At 35.5% G+C, this 22,784-nt stretch overlaps 2 protein-coding genes across 4 annotated transcripts in view; one reads left to right on the top strand and one right to left on the bottom strand.

The window, feature by feature from the left end:
- Window positions 1-5,480, bottom strand: part of LOC106872975 (eukaryotic peptide chain release factor subunit 1) — a 36,098-nt gene extending 30,618 nt beyond the window's left edge. The window contains exon 1 of the mRNA XM_014920161.3: window positions 5,374-5,480. Within this exon, the coding sequence (XP_014775647.1) occupies window positions 5,374-5,471 (98 nt within the window). The 5' untranslated portion in view covers window positions 5,472-5,480. The remainder of the gene's footprint in view (window positions 1-5,373) is intronic.
- Window positions 5,481-5,881: 401 nt separating this feature from the next.
- The window catches only part of LOC106872979 (L-seryl-tRNA(Sec) kinase), a 60,562-nt gene continuing 43,659 nt past the window's right edge, over window positions 5,882-22,784 (top strand). Inside the window, exon 1 of one of the 3 annotated variants that reach the window (XM_014920167.3) lies at window positions 5,882-6,017. The gene's annotated coding sequence lies outside the window, so the exon portion shown is untranslated. The remainder of the gene's footprint in view (window positions 6,018-22,784) is intronic. The other 2 variants (XM_014920168.3, XM_014920169.3) reach the window with 2 other exon arrangements.

Raw genomic sequence — 22,784 nt, 5'->3', positions numbered from 1 at the left:
TCGAGCGTGGCCGTTGCCAGTACCGCCTGACTGGCCTTCGTGCGGGTGACATGTAAAAGCACCCACTACACTCTCTGAGTGGTTGGCGTTAGGAAGGGCATCCAGCTGTAGAAACTCTGCCAAATTAGATTGGAGCCTGGTGTTGCCATCCGGTTTCACCAGTCCTCAGTCAAATCGTCCAACCCATGCTAGCATGGAAAGCGGACGTTAAACGATGATGATGATATGCCAAATTTCCAATATATTTACTTCATTTAAAGTACAAACCAAATCTAAATACTATTTTTCAGTTAACTGGTTAAATAACCATAAGATCAGGAGGCAATTACTCAAACTGTATTCTTTCTAAAATAATGTATAATAGTAACTAAACTGCTGATAAGAGTATATAAACACAAACGTGTGTGTGTGTGAAATGTGAGAGAGAGAGAGAGAGACAGAAAGATTGTGTGTGTGTATCATTTTAATGTCCATTTTTCCATGGATCAGACAAGTGAATTCATTGAGGCAGATTTTCTATGACTGGATGCTTTTCCTGTTGCCAACTCCCAGCTGTTTTTTGAGTAAGGTAATATTTTCCCCAGGCCAAACATGTTTTCACAGAAGACTGGAAACAAATTACACTGGTGCTCACTTACAATTATTACATGAGGTCAAGACAAAGAAACACACATATACTTACAAAATGGGCTTGCTTGTATTTGCCAAATCCACTTATCTAAGTGCCACACAGTGGGACTGAACTGAAAACCATATGGCTGAAAAGCAAACTCTTTGACCATACCACCGTATGGTTGCTCTCCAACCATGCAGTCTTGGATTCAGTCCCACTGCACAGCATCTTGGGCAAGCGTCTTCTACAATATCCCCAAGCTACTCAAAGCCTTATGAGTGAATTTAGAAGGTGGAAACTGAAAGAAGTCTGTTGTGTGTGTGTGTGTATACCAATGTCAAGACATCACCTGATGGTTGTAAATGAGTATCATAAAAGCAAGGATGTTTGCTTCTAGTCTTCCATGAAAAATGTCAGGCTATGGGGAACTACTACCTAGTTTGGAAACAGGTGAGGGTTAGCAACAGGAAGGGAATCAGGCTATAGAAAATTTGCCTTAACAAATTCTATTTAAGCTTTGCAAGCATGGAAAAGTGGATGCTGAATGATGGTGAGATTATGCAGAAAAGCTTCCCTTTTCAAATTTGGAAACAACTATGCAGTAAAATTATTTTACAAATTTCATTTCATTGGACAAACATGGATAAAGTACAAGAAGAGTAAAGAAAAAAACCAAACAAGAACCATTTCTTAGATTAAGATAATTCTTTCATATTCTATTGCTTATGTCAAAAGAACTGAAACAACATATTTATAAGTAATATGAACAAGACCATTTCATGTGTTGATGTAGACAAATTAGAAATAGTTAATCCTTAAATATTTGATATTTTATTCTTCCATAAACAATAAAATACCTGAGGATTGGTTTGTAAATAATTCCAATTTGAGCTATTTGATCATTGAAAAAACTTTATATTATCCAAGATAAATTAGAGAATTCTATCTCAAATGCTGTTCAATTTAAAGTCTGAGAACCTTTCAAAGAGCTTTCCTTTATGTGCTACCCAGAGGAATTTTGTAGTTTGTTATACTCTATCCAAATTTCACACAGTAACTGTCTTTTATATGTAGAAAGATAAGCCATCAGCAGTCTTGATTCTAGTTGGTGAACACATGAAATGAAGAAAATCAGAAATGGAAATGAAACACTGCGAGACCACTTTTGTCACAAATTCTGGCAAAGTGTGTTTCCCCTAACAACAAAAATATATTTCAAAACACCTTTAAAATATTTAAACTGGCAATTTTTCATTAATCTATTCTAAACTGGAGATATTAAACCATTTTAGATCCACTTTTCCATGATCGCATGTTTTCTGTACCACACCATTTAGTGTGGTTCTTTGTTACCTCTGTTGTGAGGTTCAGCCTCTTGCAGTCGGCTTTTACCACTTTATCCCATGTCTCAGTCTTCAACATGAATGTCCCACATGGATTGCTTGGCATTTCTTTACCCAGCTGTCACACTCTTTTAGTATCACATCTGTACCAACAGTTTCCACTCATTATATCCAATTTCTCTTAAATCCAGTCTTTTCTTCAACTCACTTCTGCTCTGTTGTCCTTAAACATTAAGATTACACACAAACCAGTTCAAAAATCCAAACTTCATGACATACCAGTCTTTATACTTTCTCTTCATTCAATGCCCAAGTTTCACTAGCATGCAATCGTGTACTTTGCATACACGTATCAGTCTGCTTTTCATTCAAAGAGAAAATTCCAATATAAGAATCATATTATAAATCTGAGAACCAATTTTTTGTTTTTTTGGGGGGGGGGGGGGGGTTAGTTAAAATTCTTCAACACCAATTCCACCACAATTTCTGGTGTAAACATTTTGTCTGTATCTATGAATTTTAAGCACTTCACATTAACCTAATAACACTAATTTCCCATATTACTACTTTTGATAACGATTAAATCAAATTTCTTGATATATCTTACAAAAATAATCAACCCTAAAGAAGTTATAAATTGAAACTTCACAAGTTCTGTAGCTAGAATTAGTCAAAATAATCACACTTGTTATAGTAACTCGATTTTTGTTTAAAAGAAGTAGAGTCAGAAGTGAAAACCGTGCCAAATCGTTAGTCAACTTTTACTACTTAGATGATCATCATTATTATAGTATTCAACGTGACGAAGAAGAGCGAGCAGACACTTGTTAGCTTCGTTTCAAATATAATTATTAAACGGGTAGATTTCATGCAACGCGATCGATATTCAATACAGGACCTTCCTTCCTTAAACGTCAATGACTTCAAAAGTCTAAGTCAAATGAAGAGAGTGCAAGTGCTTCCATTAGAAGAGTTGCAGAACAGAGTAAAAGAAACAGAATCATTATTTTGCAAAGAAAACAAAAGTATCAAGTCTCAACTGAAATAAGGGGGGCATAACTCACCAAATTTACACATCTAGAATTGCTACTCATACATACTTTTGAAAAGAATAGTACATCTAAGTTGGACAAGAGATAAAAATTGAAATACAAATTCTATGTAATTTCCTGCTGACCAATTTATATGTAAAACTCTGAACAGTTCCTTCAGTTACTCAACATAATTTTACTTCTACAGAAAGAAAAAAAGTAACAAAAGATATTTGAAAGTTCAAAAATAAATCGTGGTTATAGTTACAATTTCTTTCTTAGTCACGAATTCTTTGCGAGAGAGAGAGAGTACACGACATGTCGCAATACTAACTTCTCAAGATCTCTAACAAATGAATTCAAATTGTGAATTGAAACCGGGTCCGAAAACTCGCGGTAATCTGTATCACACAGCACTCGTGATAACAGTAATGCACTGAATCAAAGCATTAAAAACCCCCCTTCCCCATTCACGCACACATAAAAAAAAAACCATGTCAAGACAAACAGCTGGTGATTAGTGTGTTGCGGGTTAAGAATGTCACGTTTTCGAGTTGACTCTATCACATGTGTCGTGGTACAAATAACCATCTATACATTTTCAACATAAGCTTACATTCAGCACTAAATACTTTTTTTTTTGGTACCATATATACACACACAGAGTAAAATAAGGATGTAGATAAATCTACCAACAAACTTTGGTCTAACAAGTTCTTTGAAGGAGAAAGATATATGGCAGAGATTCACTGAAGTGGTTTATACGCCACTGGATTTTTTATATTTCACAATCTATTTTTGCTATTCAATACACAGTAATCTCAAGGGGACATTTACGTGGTCGCTAAACTTGCTTAAAATAGCAAACAAATGTCCCTAAAGTCTTAAAGAGAAGGACACTGAATAATCTAGCTAATCTAGCAGTAGATATTCTTAAAAAGGCGGTGAAATCACAGTCGATATGTCTTTCATCATAAGTTTGTTGTATTAGGGCCGACCTAGGCCTTAACCTCAACAACGATGAAATATAGCGTTATATATAGTACGAATTAAATAGTATAAACTGTACACAATGTAATATATACAATATTATGTTTCGTTTAATTTAGCAAATATTCATGCTTACTTAGATTAACGTGTGTATTATGTGATGTATATTAGTGCTGTGTATGTAATGTGCACATATAGTATGTAATTACTATTAGCACAGCATGTTAGTGAAAATCTTTATATGTATAAATATATATATGATGTGCTAGTGAAGTAATTGAGTGGCCTTATGACAGCAACACTTGGATCTTACATTAAGGTGACAGCCAGGTGAGAGAAGCATGGTTTACATAAATGGGATAATAAGAAGCAAGTGCCTCAGCACGTCATACCACAAACTACTGGAGATAATGAACACATCAATTAAAAGGCAACGTACGTTTCACGAATAATGATAATTCTAACATTAATAATAGCTTTGAAACGGATTTAATAATTAATAAACTAGGAAAGGAAGTAAAACAGCTAATTTCAACAGAAAGAGACGTGTTAAATAAATGGCTAGGTTGAGAAAGGTTCCCTCGATGTCTCGTATACAAGAAAGCTTAAATTATAAGATTGTATGATCACAGATTGTTAGACAGACAGAGGTTAATAGATATGCGACATATCTTCATTCTAGGAGAGTTTTTATTTCATCAACGGTACATATTATATAAGTTAAGGTACATGTACATATGTGTGATAATTATAAATGTTTAAATAAGAGTAATGCTTTTAAGCTTCTTGCTTGGGTAGTTGTAGTTTAGGATGTAAAGAGAATCCGGTGTATAGTAGCAGGCCACAACGTGTATATTATATTATATATATGTATATATATACATATATACTGGATTGACTGATACTAGTCTCAAACAGGCAGCTGCGACTATAAAGCAAACGGTACGATAGAAACTCTTCAGACTTACAGTGAAATTTTATGTTTATGAGACAGGCTGCATGTGTATAGAACGATTATATAGATATATATTTTACTGTGCTGTTATCTATCATCAATTGAAATCATAAAAAAAAAAAAGATTGTAACCCAGTTTTTAAAAACAAAAACAAAATTGTATAGGTAACCATTTATAGCCTGTGGAAATCTACAGTTGTCGGTAAATGAATAAAAGGATGGGCGAACATTAAGCCATGTGGCAAACATACTGAGAGAGAGAGAGAGAGGTACAGAAAAAATTTCTTTTCACACACACACACACGCTTATATACACACATATACAGACAGGCAGCAAAGAAACTGGTCGACTAGTTTTGGGGAATTCACACAACTCCCTATGTCGGCCCAACGTTAAGAGAATGTTTCACCAGTACGTGAAGATTGAGCGAAAACATTTACCCCCTAGCCGCCTCCAGGCTTTTGATCAGCTTCTTTATCTTCCATATTTCGACGTTACGATCGGCGTTCGTTTCACCATCCACACCGTTGGAAGCCATTTTGAAAAGGCTCGGACCTGTTCCGTCTGTGGTGGGTGGAGGAGAGAGTGTCGCGGAAATAGTGGGAGATAAGAAAACTATAGGGAGGGGGAAGAGAAGGCAAGCACAAACATATTTGTGGTAGGTGTAGAAGAGAGTGTTACAGGGGTTGGTAAGAGATATTTAAGAGGAAGAGGAGGAGGCGAGTGCAAACAGTATCTGTCAAGGGCGGAGGAATGAATAGCTCAGAGGAACAGGAGGAGATAACAGAGTAGGAGGAGAACACAAAATTATAGGTAGTTGGAGGTGTTGGGTTAAAGAGAGTTGGTGCAAGAAAGACTATTGTAAGCACTATGGTAGGAGTTAAAAGAAGAGCTAGGATGGATAGGAAGAAACAATGAGAGGAGGAAATAAATATGGAGTAGTAGGAAGAGAAGGGACACTAAAAGAGGGATGGGAGAAGTATGTGTTTTAGAGAGAGTGTGAAAGTCAGCTGCGATGGTGATATGTGGATGATGTAGGCTGAAGGAATCACACACGTTAGCGACTATACATATGTGTATGTAGGTATGTATAATATACATATGTGTATCTGTAATGTTGGTATTGGGATTGTTACAGCTGATTTCATGCTAACTAGTTGGGGCAGACGTATTCATAGTGGTAAAGACAGTTGTTAACATTGCGGGAGAATTTCTAATTTTATTGATTGAAAAATAAGTTAGAATGTTGATGTAAACTAGTTGTACAGTCCAGAATATACACTGGATCGAAAATGTTGATAACCTGCTAAATACTATTAAACTGTGAAACGATAAGTGTAGAAGTGCAGTTACGTCCGTCTTTTAATGAAAACATTAAGAAAATTGTAAACTGAATACTATAGTTAAGGAAAAAAATCAATTGTTTTACGTTTCATTGCTGCTTTGTTATTAGTAACGTTTTATTACTAATAATGAATGGTTTTAATTTAATTACTTATTAGTTAATTGCAAATGTTCAAGGGATTGCGAGAAGCCTCTCAGTTACGAAGTCTATGCAAAAAGAAAATTTATCTATCTGTATAGATATATATATACTCAAAAGAAAATTCATATATATATATGTAGTGAAACATATGGCTAAATTACGGTATGAGTACCATAATTGTCAAAATGAAACGCACGTGTACTATATATATACACACACACACACACACACACACACACACACACACACACACACACACACACACACGCAGGAGTCGATATATATATATATATATATATATATATATATATATATATATACACAAGCGCGCAGGAGTGGCTATGTGGTAAGTAGTTTGCTTACCAACCACATACTTCCGGGTTCAGTCCCATGGCGTGACATCTTGGGCAAATGTCTTCTACTATAGCCTCGGGCAGAGCAAAGCCTTGTGACTCGATTTTGGTAGACGGAAACTGAAAGAAGCCCGTAACTTAGCAGTTCGGCATAAGTAACAGATAGCATAAGTGTTAGGCTTACAAAGAATAAGTCCTGGGGACTAAAGGCGGTGGACTGTTTTCGGACTTGATACAAACAAATAATATAATTTGTCACTATTATTCTCCGCATTTGATGTGTCATGTATGTATTTTCTTAAATTTCACAAACACGAATGCTTACACGTGTATGTTAGTGCCTCTGTATACACATACATGTGTGTGCATTACAATGCCAGTGTTTATATTTTGCATTTATCTATAATTCGTTATATTCCATTGATGCAACAGCCCCAAAGAGCTCTTAAAAACTCGTGGTTAAGCGGATTAGATAAATCTTCCTGGGGTGTGAGTTATAAACCCGACAGCTAAGTAAATTGAACTAGTGTGAAAAATTGACTTCCCATAGAAACATTCTATTAATGTTGAACTTCCATCCAATTTTGGTATGGGAAATATTGTCCACGTCGTTTAAGGATTGACATGGAAGCAGCGAACGAAAATATTCATTCAAATGTATAAAAAAAATTCGTACATTAAATGATTAAAGGTAACAAACTGGTTCGTTTGGTTTTTTTAAACTACTAGTACGAAGTTACGGAAGCACATCTTATACATGTATAAATCACATTTGGCACGTTCCACATAATACAACTTAGGTAATTTTCCGCCCATTCTTCTGAAGAAAATAATATACCGTTTACACACACACGAATTATATCATTTTGGGTAGCTCAAGGTCTCGGAGCAGAAAGGAGTTGCTGTGCTATGAAAAATATAATTATTCAAACCGACAACACCCGAAAATACATTGTTGAATCAAATGTAGCTGCACCCATCCTTTTCATGCTTACACACTCATTTCTATCAAAAAGCTAAGGATCTTTCTCACTCCCTCTCTCTCTCTCTCCCTCTCTCGGGAAACTTTTATTATATATTCTCACACACGCATATATTTTCACTTGGGAAATATATAAACGTCGTATCCACGTTCGCTGAAGTCAAAAGTGCTGATCACCTGTTGATTGTTGATTGTCATTCAGAGCGTTAGACAAAATGCTTTGTGATATTTAGTCAGGAGTTCAAATCCCACTGTAGTTAACTTTGTTTCTCATACTTTCGGTGTCGATTTAATATTCCTATTAAGAATTCTAAATATGAATGAACTTAGACTTATATTGCTTGTTGCTATATTGGTGTCTGTTCGTGAACTAGAAGCTGCATACTCTCTCACCATCTTTGTTTCGCCCTTAGATCCTCCACTAAGCACATTGATCATTCCTTCCACGAGACATAATTCTTAAGTATATCTTCCTGGCTTATATTTTTACTGAGACATTAACCTGCAAAAGTTTGGTCAAGCTGCTCAAGATTCCTCACTTCTCACTGCATTCCATTTTAAATTAAAATTTCGAGATTGTCTCCCCTGCCTTTTGTGACCAGAATTAGTCATTTAGATAATGATTATTCTCATTACTAAAGGCGTATTTTAATTTATTTATTTATTCATTGTCCCACTACATCAAGTATACTAGCGTCAGTATTAAGTTTCTATGCAGTAGGCAACTCCAAGCATTTCCTCCCATTTATTCCTTTCTATTGTAAAGGATAGATATTTTGTTTTTATTCACACATGAACATTGATAAATCCCATAAATCAGTGAACCCAATCTGTAATAGAAAATTTTGTCATGTATCTAGAAGACCATATATTTAGAGTCCATTCCTTTGCACTAAAGGAGTTTCTACATGGCTGTTCAACTTGCTAAAGTCAAGTAACCTTCAGACCACATTCTTATCTCAAATATTGAAGAATACATTGGATAATCCAAAACAGCCTTAGGAAAACGGTAATAAGTGAAATGCCTCTGGTCATAGATCTGCTTGACTTGACTGAACAACTAGTGCCTTTCATGTGCAATATAATATATTTACTGAGCATTTTCCTCATTACTATTTTAGCAGCAAGCATGGTGAAATTTATACCCTGTTGGGGTTTAATACGTCCAAAACATGTACAGTCATCTCCTGTGTTAATCATTAAACTAATGTTGTTTCATCCTCACTACATAAATATTTCTAATTAGATTTTTATGTGAATTAGATCACTGCACAGACATGGTTGTATGGTTCAGAAGTTTATTTCACAGCTGTGGTTTCTGGTTCATTCCTGATGCACAAAACCTTGGCCTAGTTTTTTTCAAAAATTTTGGAGGGGCTGTTCCTATTCTTAGGTGAAAGACTTAATTCATTGATTGATTTGACAGTCACCTGGCTTTTGGGTGCCTTTAACAGGGTACACTCTGTTATAAGCATTCAAACCACCTCCTCTAATCTGAGGATAACTTCCAACCTGTGACCAAGCCTCTGCTGCAGTTTTTCATTTAAAGATACACAACTTTTGTAAAACGATTGAGGGTATTGTCTATGTTCCCAGATCAATTATTTGAAAAGGTTGAACAGTCTCCACCAGCTCACTAATCTACATACTTTTGATGCTAAATACAAAAAATTATGGCTCCCAAAATATAGAGCAAACATAACTCCAAAGACCTGGATCAACTGTCACTGAAGTTGGTACCCCAACATGACCATATCCATGTTGATTCTAAAGAATTGAGGGTTTGAACTTATGACCATGTAATCATTATCTCAGCATTTAATCTTAGTTTTTGTAGTTTGAATGTATTTGTGTGTGTGATTTTGTATATGCATGTATGGTCATGTCTGGAATTCTTTTGTACATTGATCTTCTGATCATGGGTGGCTCAGGTTGTACAAATATAATATAAATTTTGAACATGAGCACAAAAACAGATATTTACAACCTTAATGGTTAAATGCTCTTTGGGATTTTTGGCCACACTTTATATTCATACAAATGTGTATTTAAAATAATGTGTACACATGTAACTGTATATAAATACTCAAACATGCACTATGCATTCAAAATTAGTTGTGATTAATTATAAGCAAGCACATAATCATTTAAGCATTTATGGTGCTCATTTACAGATAACTAAATCAAAACTAATATAAAAGATGTAATTATATCATATATATTTCAAATATGTTTGAGCAGTATATTTATCTAGTGATTTAATGTAGAACTCTGAGAAAGGTCACTTATCAAGCAGTTTGTGTCAGTGTCCTGTTCATGACTTCACTGCAAATGATGACATATTAGTTGAGAGTGAGGTGTAGGTGAGAAAACTCTACAAAACAAATTATTTTTAACATATAAAGAAATTCTCAGTTATAAACATTGTTTTCTATTTTCTTTTTCTTGCTTAAATGGTTTGAAATATAGGATTTCTCTATGAATTTTGGTGTATTTGAGCAATACACCTAATTCTACTTGACTGAACATTTGTAAACAGGATATGTTTTGTAGGTTGAACTTCTCATATTTTGCTGCTTTTGCCAATACTGACTGTTTCTAGTTTCCAAAGGCACCATTTTTCCTTCTACTTTCAACTTAGTTCACTTAGCAATCAAAATCATTGATGCGGGAAACTGGTAACCCTTGGTAACCTTTTTAAAGCTTTTAAGAGCACTTCTTGATCAAATATGTGTGAGGTTTTTTTCCTTTTCTTATCTTTTTTTTTTTAAGATCTAACTCAATCTCTTTCCTTGGAAGTTTGTTCAAGCTATGTCTGCCACAGTAATTTCTCTTAATTAAATCATTTTCCATTAAAATTTTTTTTAAAGCAGGGTTGACCTCCCCCTTTCACCCACTCCCCACATACAACATCCAATTGGTTTTGAAATGGCTCTGGTACATAGCCTTTTTCTTTTTTTTTTTTAACTCTTTTACATATATTCAATCAGTCTCCTAGATTAATGATGCATATCAACCTGGCCATACACATTTAACTCTTTTACTGTTGCAAGGCGTCCATTGTCTCTTACACTGCATTGTCTCTACTCAGGTAGAAAATTTTTCAGCTTTTGCTCATCTCCGTCTTTAACTCTTTTGTCACCATATTTCTGTTGAAATACACAGCCTTTGTCTCAATTAATTTTGAAAATAATGAATTTATTGAAATAATTTTGTTATGTTTAAAACATAACATAGAATTTTGGAAGATTTTTTTTAGATCACTTTAAAACATGAAATTTGTATCCTAGAACCAGTGCAGTATTAAGCAGATTAGTGTCAAGGATTAATACCTTTTACTCCAATGCAACCATTTGATATCCCTCTACCAATAATTTTATTGCCTACATACTTATTTGCAACTTTCAGTAAGCTTCTTATTTGGCTCCCATAACACTCGTGTTGGTGCCACATAGCACTCATGCCAGTACCTATGTCAGTGCTAGGTGAAAAGCACCCAGCACTCCCTGTAAAGTAGTTGGCATTAGAGGCATCCAACCATAGAAACCATGCCAAAACAGGCAAATGGAGCCTTGACAGCTCTCTGGTTAGCCAGCTCCTGTCAAACTGTCCAACCCATACCAGCATGGAAAACAGATGTTAAATGAGGATGATCATCATCATCCCTTCTTTTATTCAGAACTACTGTATCTAGGATTACATTATTCAATGTGCCCAATGTTTTTCCCAGGCAGTCGAGCATGATTTCAGGGAGATTTGGTTACTATTTTTTGCAAGTTAAGCAACTGCATTAGAACTTCCTTTATTGGTTTACCAGTAGGTTAGTCATGTATTGGAAGGTGGGTGGGGTCATTCTTTTAACATTAACTATTTACAATTTTGTGGCATTGCATCAGTGTGAAAAGTTATGTCTAACAGCAAATTTTGTGTGGGCTGTACATCTGATGTTAAAATTTGCAGTTTTCTAAAGTTTCCATTATATTTAATGATTGTTATTTTTAAACCTTTGTTTCATCATTATAAACATCTATTTTTGCATGCTTAAATTGGTTGGGTCCTCATCAACATTCTTTTCAGTCTTGTATCATCTCATCAGACCTTGCACCTCAGAATCTGGTTTCATCACTTCATTTGTTTTCTTCTGCTATGGGTACCTTCCACTGTTAACAGACAACATATTTTCACCCAACAGTTGTCATGTATTTGCATTATATTCTATATCAGTGCAACCAACTCATTATGCTTTTAAATACCTGGTTGGTTTAACAGCTAAATTGCTACCCTCTACCTTACACCTCAGTCCTGCATTTTTCATAACTATTTAATAAAGATAGTAGCATAGCCTCCTGAAGTTTATCCACTTATCTTCAGAAGGTCATCTGTGTTTACCATTGATCTGTTGAATGAACTACCTTGCATTGATTGAGGTCTTGACATGCCTGCTAACTGACTACTCTGCTGAACTCTTTATGCCAAATCAACTTCTCACTAGAGAAAAAGTATTGTCATGGTTATCCATCAATTGGAACCTGGTGCAGCCACTGGCTTTCCAAACCTCGGTTAAACCATCCAACTGATGCCAGCATGGAAAACGGACATTAAATGCTGATGAAAGAGGATCTTGCAGTTGTGATTCTCTTTCTAAGAACAAAATATTAATAAATTTTGCATTTAGATATATTTAGTTCCTTTTCTAGAGACCAAATGTGCACTTAAATTTTGTGAAGTTTAACTTTTCAATATTTTATAAAATGTGTTTATATTTAATGTAATCTTTTGTGTTATATTCACTTCAGTTTTATATTTAAGCAATATTTTAATCTCAAACACTTGTTGGATATGACTTGACACAAATATATTTTATTCAACACTGCTTTGTACAAGTTTAGTTAATTAATTCTACCTTAACCAAGCTTTAAACACATCAATGAATTGTACTTTTCATGCTGTGAAAGTCAGATTTGGTATTCATAAATGATAATGTGTAACACAGAAACACATGCAATCCAATGACATCATTCAATTTCACGCTTCTAGGAGGAGGATTTCCACAAGATATCCATGTGTGGAGGGGGGTATCCAGCTGTAAAAACCTTGCCAAAACTGACCTCGCCTGTGCTATGTAAAAAGTACTAAGTCCACTCTGCTGGGTGGCAAATGTTAAACGATGATGATTTTGTCAGTCCATTTTTGCCAAACTACTAAGTTACAAGAGACCTGAACAAACCAATACACACACATACATATATGACGGGCTTCTTTCAGTTTCTGTCTATCGAATCCACTCACAAAGTTTTGTCAGCTTGGAGCTATAGTAGAAGACTTTCTTGCCCAAAGTGCCATGCTGTGGGACCTAAACCCAAAACCATACAGCTAGGAAGCAAACTTCTTACTATACAGCCATATCTGCACCTATATATATTTCACAAGAATATTGGTTTTAAAAGATTAAATACCTCAAAAAGTATAGTAACTGTTTGTCTTTAATATACTAAGACTTTAGATTTCTTTGGTTAATGTGTATGTTGATATTTCTTGCTTACACTGCTTTTTTCCATATTGTGTATGAGAAAAAAAATGTATTCTTCTATTGAGTCCTGAACTACTATAAGAAAGGATTGAAGGAGATGTAACAAAAGTTATTGCTAGAAATATGGCATTGGCAAATCTAAAATCCAAGTCTTTGGTGATGTGACACTACAAGGCTTATGATAACCAACTGAATCTCTCTCCTTGTAAAACTTTATAATATGGCTCTGTACTATTTTAACTATCTTTACTACATTATACCTATCATCAAGAAGAATATTAGTCATAAAGACTGTTTAGATTAGTCAGTGTATACAATATTGATTGGTTGATCAGAATGACTTTAGATGAATCTTACAGGAAGGAATTAAACAAACCAGTTTGGTTTGGTTTGGTGTGGTGTGCTTTGTTCTGTGGTAAATATGTATTCAGTTTTACTAGCCTGTATCATAATCTTCCAAGGTTTGGCTTGTAATATTCTGTATTTCCTAATCTTATTTTATTTTCTCAGATGCTGCCAATTAGTCATAACAGCAGTGTAAACAACCACCTTGTTAGTTAATGACCAGCTGGTGTGCCAGAGACTATTGTTTATTGATTAATAGTAACTAAATTGTCACTCTAAAATATTATATTGATGTATTTATTGCATGTGTATTATCTACATTGCATATGTGTGGTATTCTCATAATGTGAATAAATATGGGTTTTTTTAAAAATTTCAATGGGTTGTTTAAAAATCTATACATGTGTGGGTGTCTATATAGAAATGTTTGTATGGATTTGCATATGCGTGTATTAATGTATATAGGTATATGAACTGTATGTACTAAAATCTATATGCATATCTAATTGATGTTTGTTGCGTCATATATGCTATCAACCAATCAATTTATATTATGATAGTAATACGTGTTGTGCATATTAATTTTGTACTGTTAATGAGTTGGAGTGACTGCATAACTAATTTTCATATTCTTTTATGGTTTGTTTTGTTAGATGTCAGTGAATTAGACTATTAGTAGGAGAGTATTGTAGTTCGCTTGAAGCATTGTGTATTGTTTGTAAAGAATAAAAAGTTTTGAATGATACAACAATGCACTGAGGAATTCCAGAAGGAGCTTTGTGAGACCACTGCTGATACACTTACAAAAAAAAAAAAGTCGTTGAAAAACCGATTATAGCAGCAACTCCGTCTAAGAATATCTGAAGAAGGAATTTTATTCTGAAATATCATCAGACTATGGATGACTAAAAAGTTGGGAGTGAATATGAGCGTACTCTCTACAGTTGCCTTGTGACAAGTTACAAGTAGGGTGAGCATTTCCATTAGGACATAAAATCTACAAAGGGGTATCAAGGCAGATGGGGCTTGCATATAATGGCTGGAACTTGGCTCATGAACTTCCTGAGGTTCATCACTCGAAAGCCATGTACAGAGATGCGGCCAGTAAGGTGAGGGTTGGAAATGAGTACAGCAATGAATTCCGGGTAGAGGTAGGGGTCCACCAAGGTTCCGTCCTCAGCCCCCTATTATTTACCATAGTCCTCCAGGCAATCACAGAGGAGTTCAAGACAGGTTGCCCCTGGGAGCTCCTCTATGCTGATGACCTTGCCCTAATTGCGGAGTCACTATCAGAACTAGAGGAGAAGTTTCAGGTGTGGAAGCAAGGTCTAGAATTGAAGGGCCTTAGAGTCAACCTAGCTAAAACCAAAATCCTAATAAGTAGGAAGGTAGATAAAACACAAACCCCTTCAGGTAGATGGCCCTGCTCAGTATGTAGAAAAGGAGTAGGTAGTAACTCTATAAGATGTACCCGGTGCAAGCTATGGACACATAAGAGGTGCAGCAACATCAAAGGCAGGTTAACTAGCAAGTTAGTTTTTGTTTGTGGCAGATGTTCAGGTGCAATAAAGACTGCAAACAAACAGGAAACAACTTCTATCTCATTCCAGGGTGAAAAACTAGAGGTAGTCGATAGCTTCCGCTATCTGGGCGACCAAGTTAGTAGTGGGGGTGGGTGCGCTGAAAGTGTAGCTGCTAGAATAAGAATAGCCTGGGCAAAGTTTAGAGAGCTCTTACCCCTGCTGGCGACAAAGGGACTCTCACTCAGAGTAAAAGGCAGACTGTATGACGCATGCGTACGAACAACCATGCTACATGGCAGTGAAACATGGGCTGTAACTGCTGAGGACATACGTAAGCTCGCAAGGAATGAAGCCAGTATGCTCCGTTGGATGTGTAATGTCAATGTGAATACCCGTCAGAGTGTAAGTATCTTGAGAGAAAAGCTGAACATTAGAAGCATCAGTTGTGGCGTGCAAGAGAGACGATTGCGCTGGTATGGACATGTGGTGAGAATGGAGGAGGATAGCTGCGTGAAAAAGTGCCACACCCTAACAGTTGAGGGAACCCGTGGAAGAGGTAGGCCCAGGAAGACCTGGGCTGAGGTGGTGAGGCAAGACCTTCGTACATTGGGCCTCACCGAGGCGATGACTACGGACCGAGACCTTTGGAAATGGGCTGTGCGTGAGAAGACCCGGCAAGCCAAGTAAGATCGTTGCCAGTGCCCCTGGACTGGTTCTTGTGCGGGTGGCACATGAGATGCACCATTTTGAGCGTGGCCGTTGCCAGTACCGCCTGACTGGCTCCTGTAGGATTTTCGAGCGAGATCGTTGCCAGTGCCCCTGGACTGGCTTGTGCGGGTGGCACATAAAAGACACCATTTCGAGCGTGGCCGTTTTCGTGCGGGTGACACGTAAAAGCACCCACTACACTCTCTGAGTGGTTGGCGTTAGGAAGGGCATCCAGCTGTAGAAACTCTGCCAAATCAGACTGGAGCCTGGTGTTGCCATCCGGTTTCACCAGTCCTCAGTCAAATCGTCCAACCCATGCTAGCATGGAAAGCGGACGTTAAACGATGATGATGATGATATAGTCCATTGTTTGTATTATAATTCATTGTTGTACCATTCAAAACTTTTTATTCTTTACATAGACTATTAGTGTTAGAATTTTAAGCAAGATTAGGGTAAAGAAAATTAATTTTAACCTACTCAATTATAATCCCTTTTTGGTGTTTTTCCACTGTTAAAGGTTGGATAGATTCACAAAATAGGTACCCTTCTCACAAATTGATCCTAAATTTTCGCTGTTCTGTTTCCGACTTTGCTGATCCTTTTAAATGCATTTTAACATTCATAATTGTGCTGTTTCTACTTGGTGTTGAAGTTGGGATTTTTTAAGGGTCTCTTTCCTGACTACCCATCCTTTTGTCAGGTTAAATAGATCTTGTGTATTTACCAGCACTTTGAACTTCAGCTAACACACCCTCCATATTTTATCTGTATCTAGTATGCTGGCTCAGCAAATCTCTGTTACATATTTTGATTGCTAAGTCTTTGAATTTTTTCCATTAGCCTCCTCATATACATGAAGAAGCCAACTTAGTAAAACACTATAAAAACAATAATTGTGTGCTAAAAGTTACAATGAAGTGGCAGATAGTAATATAGCAAAGAATGATCATCTGAATTGAGGAGAATGCTCTAGTTTTGACGAACAATAGATGTCATTTTACTTGTTTAACAAGTACACAAATCTTCATTTAATAATAGACATTTTGTTGCCCAGAAAGTCCTTAAATATCACATGGTAAAGTTTGGCATTTACTGAAAAAATTACACTTAGACATACTGTTCACCTCATCTGGTTCATTATCTTTTGTTGCAAATAATTAGCAGCATATTTAAAATTTGATAAACAAGGTTTATCCTGAGCCTATATCCCTTTAGCAATTTTGTTTTTTAAATCTAAAGAATAACAAATTTATTTGAATTGATCAAAAAGACATGAAACATATGGAGGCCTTGTACAGTACGGAAAAGAACTTTCAGTATATTTTGACAGATTTTGTATTTTTAATTTGTGGTTTGAGAAATTGATACCCATAACTTTTTAGGACATTGGAGATTGAAGATAGCTCCAAGGAATTGTTTAATTTGAAGTTTTGAGGAGACAGATCATAGAAAATGTTTACAACTCTGTGGTACTGAAGGAAACATCATCAACAATAAGACATTAGCTGCAGACATTGACTAGGTTTGGATTAAAAATGACATAGTTAAGTTTCAGAGGGGCAGAAACTATTATATTTACACTATATATATTACAATGCCTTAATAATTGAGGAAAACTGTTGCAATTTTCGGATACACAGACTAGCATAACATTTCAGACAGACTAATAGTAACCCGTTATTATATCGGCATTACCATTGTGATCAGTTAAATGGTTAATTTTTTTCATATTGGTATAGATTAGATTACACATGCTTTCAGATTATTAACACTAAAGAGGACACATATCTCCTTTGATACCAACCTGCATAAGACAACCTTTGATTTTATGAAAGAAAATCTCATATTTAATGTGCTTATATATTCATTAAAATCTTCTATCATAAAAGAACTTTTAAATATGACTCAAACACCACCATAATAGTAGTTAGGTATTTTACTAAATCCCTCCAATTTTTATCTTCCAAGTTAACTGAAATGTGCCTATTGTATGTCATTACAAATATGTGGTTGCAAAACAGTTATGGATTATTAACTCTAGCAAGAATTCAATAGCCATTTTTTTAACCTGGTCTATTTCAGAATTTTGATAATAGAACAAAATATAAAAATATTTCTAAAGAAGCTAGGATAGGATAAACCAAATGATATTTTGTAACTTTTCTTTTTATCTTATTGTTAATCCTTTGAATTCTCACCATCAACCTGTTTAAGAATTAATTGTTCCTAGTTTCACATGGCAAACACTCAACAATCCACATTTAAAGTCTGATTATAACTATTCTCTTCACCAAAACTTGAGAAAAGTTTGAACATTGCAGCTCTTGTTCCACACTCTCAAAATCAGCAATCTATTAGTAGATACTGCTGGTTATGAAAAGTCAAGGAGAAAATATACATAGATAATGATGATAATGGCTTACTTTATTCCATAAAACTGACATAGTTTGACTAATTATCTCACTAGTGTAGAATGAATAAGTTATTAAAGTATGGAATTACAGAAATGGTAGAGCATTAGATGAATGGTTTCCAGTATTTAGATAGGTCCTTTTTCATTCTAAGTTCAAATCTTGCCTGGTTCAACATTTTTCTGTCATCTCTTTTCTTTGTGAGTACAATAAGCTGATTAAATCAACTAAATTTGTGGCCTTGTACCAATGTTTATTACTATTGGGGTTTTTTGACAGAATCATTAAAGCCTGTGATATTTGTTGCAGCTCTTTACATTTCGAATTCAAATTCTGCCTGCCAACAATTAATTTGTCTTTTATCCATCATCCTTTGATACAGTAAAGTACCAGTCAATTACCAGCTGCCTCAGAAGTAATAGAAATAAGTTCTTACTACAGTGGTGGTGGTGGTGGTCTGAATAATATAAACAAGTACATGGTCAAGATGTTTTCAAGCAAAAGGAAGGAATTTGGAAGAAAGAAAGAGTGAAAAGATCAAACAAGCAAGAGCTTCAGGCTCAAACACTTCTAGTTGTATAATGGAATTCACAAACAGGGAGTAGTATTGGAAATGGCAATGACAACAGCAGTGTTTCATCCTATGGTAGCACTGTGAGTCAAAAGGAGCAGTTTGGTTTATGTGTAATCATAGAAGACGAAAAAGAATGAACAAAGTATTACAAAAGACTGTGCTTCCTTACTTGATAAATCTATCCAGTGAAGAGCAAGGAGGAACATGACATACCTTTGTTACTCAAAGAGTTGATGGACTTCCATATACTTTTGAAAGGTGTTGGAGGAAACTCTGGCTGATGATGTATCTGCCCTCAACTGGGGCAGGGACTTCCATATACTTTTGAAAGGTGTTGGAGGAAACTCTGGCTGATGATGTATCTGCCCTCAACTGGGGCAGGGACTTCCATATACTTTTGAAAGGTGTTGGAGGAAACTCTGGCTGATGATGTATCTGCCCTCAACTGGGGCAGGGCATGTGGAAGCTCTACCTTTCTCCTCATCTGATTCATGGACGTTAAGATCATGAATTAGTTAAGACAAGTAGAGATGTTGAACCAGACACCTGCACACTGGCTGGTGTTATAGTACAGAGAGCTTGAGAATACAAGAATCACAACCAGAGATATTAGCATTACATTAACTCTGATTTGTCACTTTTGTACATGCACACTGATGTTGCATATCTAATGGAACATATTCCCTTCATTTCTCTCCAGTCAATGCATTTCTTCTGCACTCAGAGCCCATATCTCACTACCATGGAGTATAGCCAGTTACACACAAGCATCATATAATCTACCCTTCACTCTGAGAGTGAGTCCTTTTGTTGCCAACAAACGTAATAGCTCTCTGAACTTCCTCCATCATATTCTTATTCTAGAAACAATACTTTTAGTGCATCCTCCACCATTGCTAATTTGGTCACCTAGGTAACAGAAACTATCTACAACTTCAAGAGAGCCACCTGGGCATTTGAGAGAGACTAAGTCCCATTTGCTCTTACTACTTAATTGTAACTGCACATCTGCCACATATGAAGACAACTTTATTTGTTAATCTATCTGTGATTCCACTGCACCTCTTACATGTCCATAGCTTATACTAGGTGCAGCGAATGGAATTAGTTCCAACTCCTTTTCTATATATTGAGCAGGGCCATTTACCTGACAAAAAGAGAGTTTTATCTTTTCTTGCTGACAGCTTTGGTTTTTAGAAATTTATTGATAAACACTAAAATGTAAATGATATATACACATGGCACAAAAGGAAGTCTTTTGACTAGAAATTCTTTCTAAAATGAAACTGAACTTTATTTCTCACACAGAAAAGTGGTTAGTTACAGTTTTTGATCCACAAAACATCACTATTTGAACTGTTTCTTTTTCTTTTTTTTTTTTTTGTGTGTGTCTGTGTGAAACTGGATTTGGCAACAGAGGTATATATCTGCAGAGAGTGAGGTTAAGAATTAATATATTGCACTAAGTTTTTCTCCCACACCTTGTATCTTTTTGTAACTTCCTCTTTTGTTTGAAACATTTTATCATATACTAGCAGAGATACCCAGCGTTGCCTGTGTAACATGCAACTGAAGAATTAGACTTTTCTGTTATATTTTCTCTCATGAACTGGAATATTTATGATTCGAATTTCATCAGAATTGCAGATGAGGGTTCTTTCCCTCTTTACACAGCCTAAAAAAATTCTAATCATGATACATGTATCCCATCCTAATGATCTTTATGCGCAGATTCTAAAATTCTAGTCTTATGGAGCCTGTTAAAAGGATTTTGCTCCTGAAAAATGGAGGTCATGGAGCTGTAAAATGTGGGAGTTAAGGCCCCTATTGGGGTGTCTTAATGTCAACCAGAGAAGTTGAATTTTTGAGAATCTTTTTAACTTGGGTCTTATACGTATTGTTCGAATTTCTTTGAAATAGGAAATAAATGTATGTTCACTGGGTTATTGCAAAATGAAAAAAAAATCATTATTATATAATTACTATTAATTATACTCATCATTTCCCGTCGTCATATTCATAAAACTAACAGGCCCTCTTGCAACAGATGTTTCTCAGGTGAATTGTGCAAAAGAGCCAGAGAGAACTAACAGGTTTGTGTGCCAAAGGAAACATAATTATGGCTGTAACAGTAAATGTGGAGCAAATATTCAAATGCTTCAACAGAAGGTTCTTTTAATTTCATGTATAACAGCTGTTTACTGAATGATTTGAACATTAATATAACTCCTGTTTAGATTTCTCTGGCTTCTGTCTCCTCTCCATGTACACATGCACAATATCTGATATATGCTTTCAAGAAATATTGATGTATTAAATGTAATTTCTTCCATTATATATAAGATGGAGCAGGTGAAGAAATTTAAAATTGTTTCCCTATGTATTTCTTCAAACATTTATGCAACAAAGATGTTTGATAAGACTAAAAAGAAAAAAAGAATCATGACTAAAACCTCTGCCATCATTGGTTTATTGATGATTATCAATTAATCCTTATTTAGCTGTTTGGTAATCTTCCAGTTAGCAATGACCTTGGCAAGCAGTTGAATTGATCTGGTAATGAAGTTTACATATCACTCAGAATCCATTGCTATTTTGAAGTTTAACATTCAATATATTCTAAAATAAAATGAACTGAATTTGGTTAATTGAACCAGTGGATGTGATGGAAATGAAATGCAGAGTAGCCTTGAACCAGTTATTATTTGTGCTTCCAACATCTTAAACATATAAAGTTGATATATATATATATATATATATTACAAATAAAAGAGTAAAGGATTATTAATTTATTAATAAATTAATAATTAATAATTTTTACCAAGCCCTTCAGTGAGTTACAAGTATTGCTATCTGTTGGAGTTTTAGCACTTTAGCTGCTATTTCTGAACTTCGGTATGTGGTGAAGCAACTGTTGCTGATCCCTTAATTATGTATATATATATATATATATATATATATATATATATATATATATATATATATATAATACTCTTTTACTTGTTTCAGTCATTTGACTGCAGCCATGCTGGAGCACCGCATTTAGTCGAGCAAATCGACCCAGGGCTTATTCTTTGTAAGCCTAGTACTTATTCTATCGGTCTCTTTTGCTGAACCGCTAAGTTACAGGGATGTAAACACACCACCATCGGTTGTCAAGCGATAGTGGTGGGGGGGGGGGGGGACAAACACAGACACACAAACGTATACATATATACGACGGACTTCCTTCAGTTCCTGTCTACCAAATCCACTCACAAGGCATTAGTTGGCCCGAGGCTATAGTGGAAGACACTTGCCCAAGGTGCCACGCAATGGGAATGAACCCGGGACCTTGTGGTTGGTAAGCAAGCTACTTACCACACTGTCAATCCTATATATATATGTCATCATCATCATCATCATCATCATGCTGGTGTGAGTTGGATGGTTTGGCAGGATCCAGCCACCCATGGGGTTGTGCCAAGCTCCAGTATCTGCTTCAGCATGCTTTTTATGGCTGGATGCTCTTCCTAATATCAATCACCCTATCGTGTGCTGTTGGTACTTTTTTGTTTTTCTTTGTGCCATGATGTTGCCTAGTTGCAAATAGACAAAGAACTCTGGAAGGAGAAAAAGAATGGCTAAGTGGGGGCAAGTGTCTTAGGAAAATGGTGGTAGTTTTATGTGAAGTGCCAAGATGGACAACAGCAGATGTCTTGCTATAGTTGAGATACATGGTTATCCCACATTATAATGGTGAATAGTGGTAATTGGGAAGATGAACCAAGATATTTTACAGAAGTTGCACCTTTATTTTATGTGAATACAACTTTACTCAATAATAGCTATAGAGCAATATGATAATGCTCTTGTTAATTCTGTCAAATAGGTCAAAGCTTTTCTCAAAGATAATAAAAGTCAAAAGTTAGTTTTGACCAAGTCAGTTTCCAAACT

The sequence above is a fragment of the Octopus bimaculoides genome, chromosome 2, assembly GCF_046866305.1.
Source record: "Octopus bimaculoides isolate indiv1 chromosome 2, ASM4686630v1, whole genome shotgun sequence".
NCBI lineage: Eukaryota > Metazoa > Mollusca > Cephalopoda > Octopoda > Octopodidae > Octopus > Octopus bimaculoides.
The sequence above is the reverse complement of the archived record's forward strand: the minus strand, read 5'-3'. Positions and strand labels throughout refer to the sequence as shown.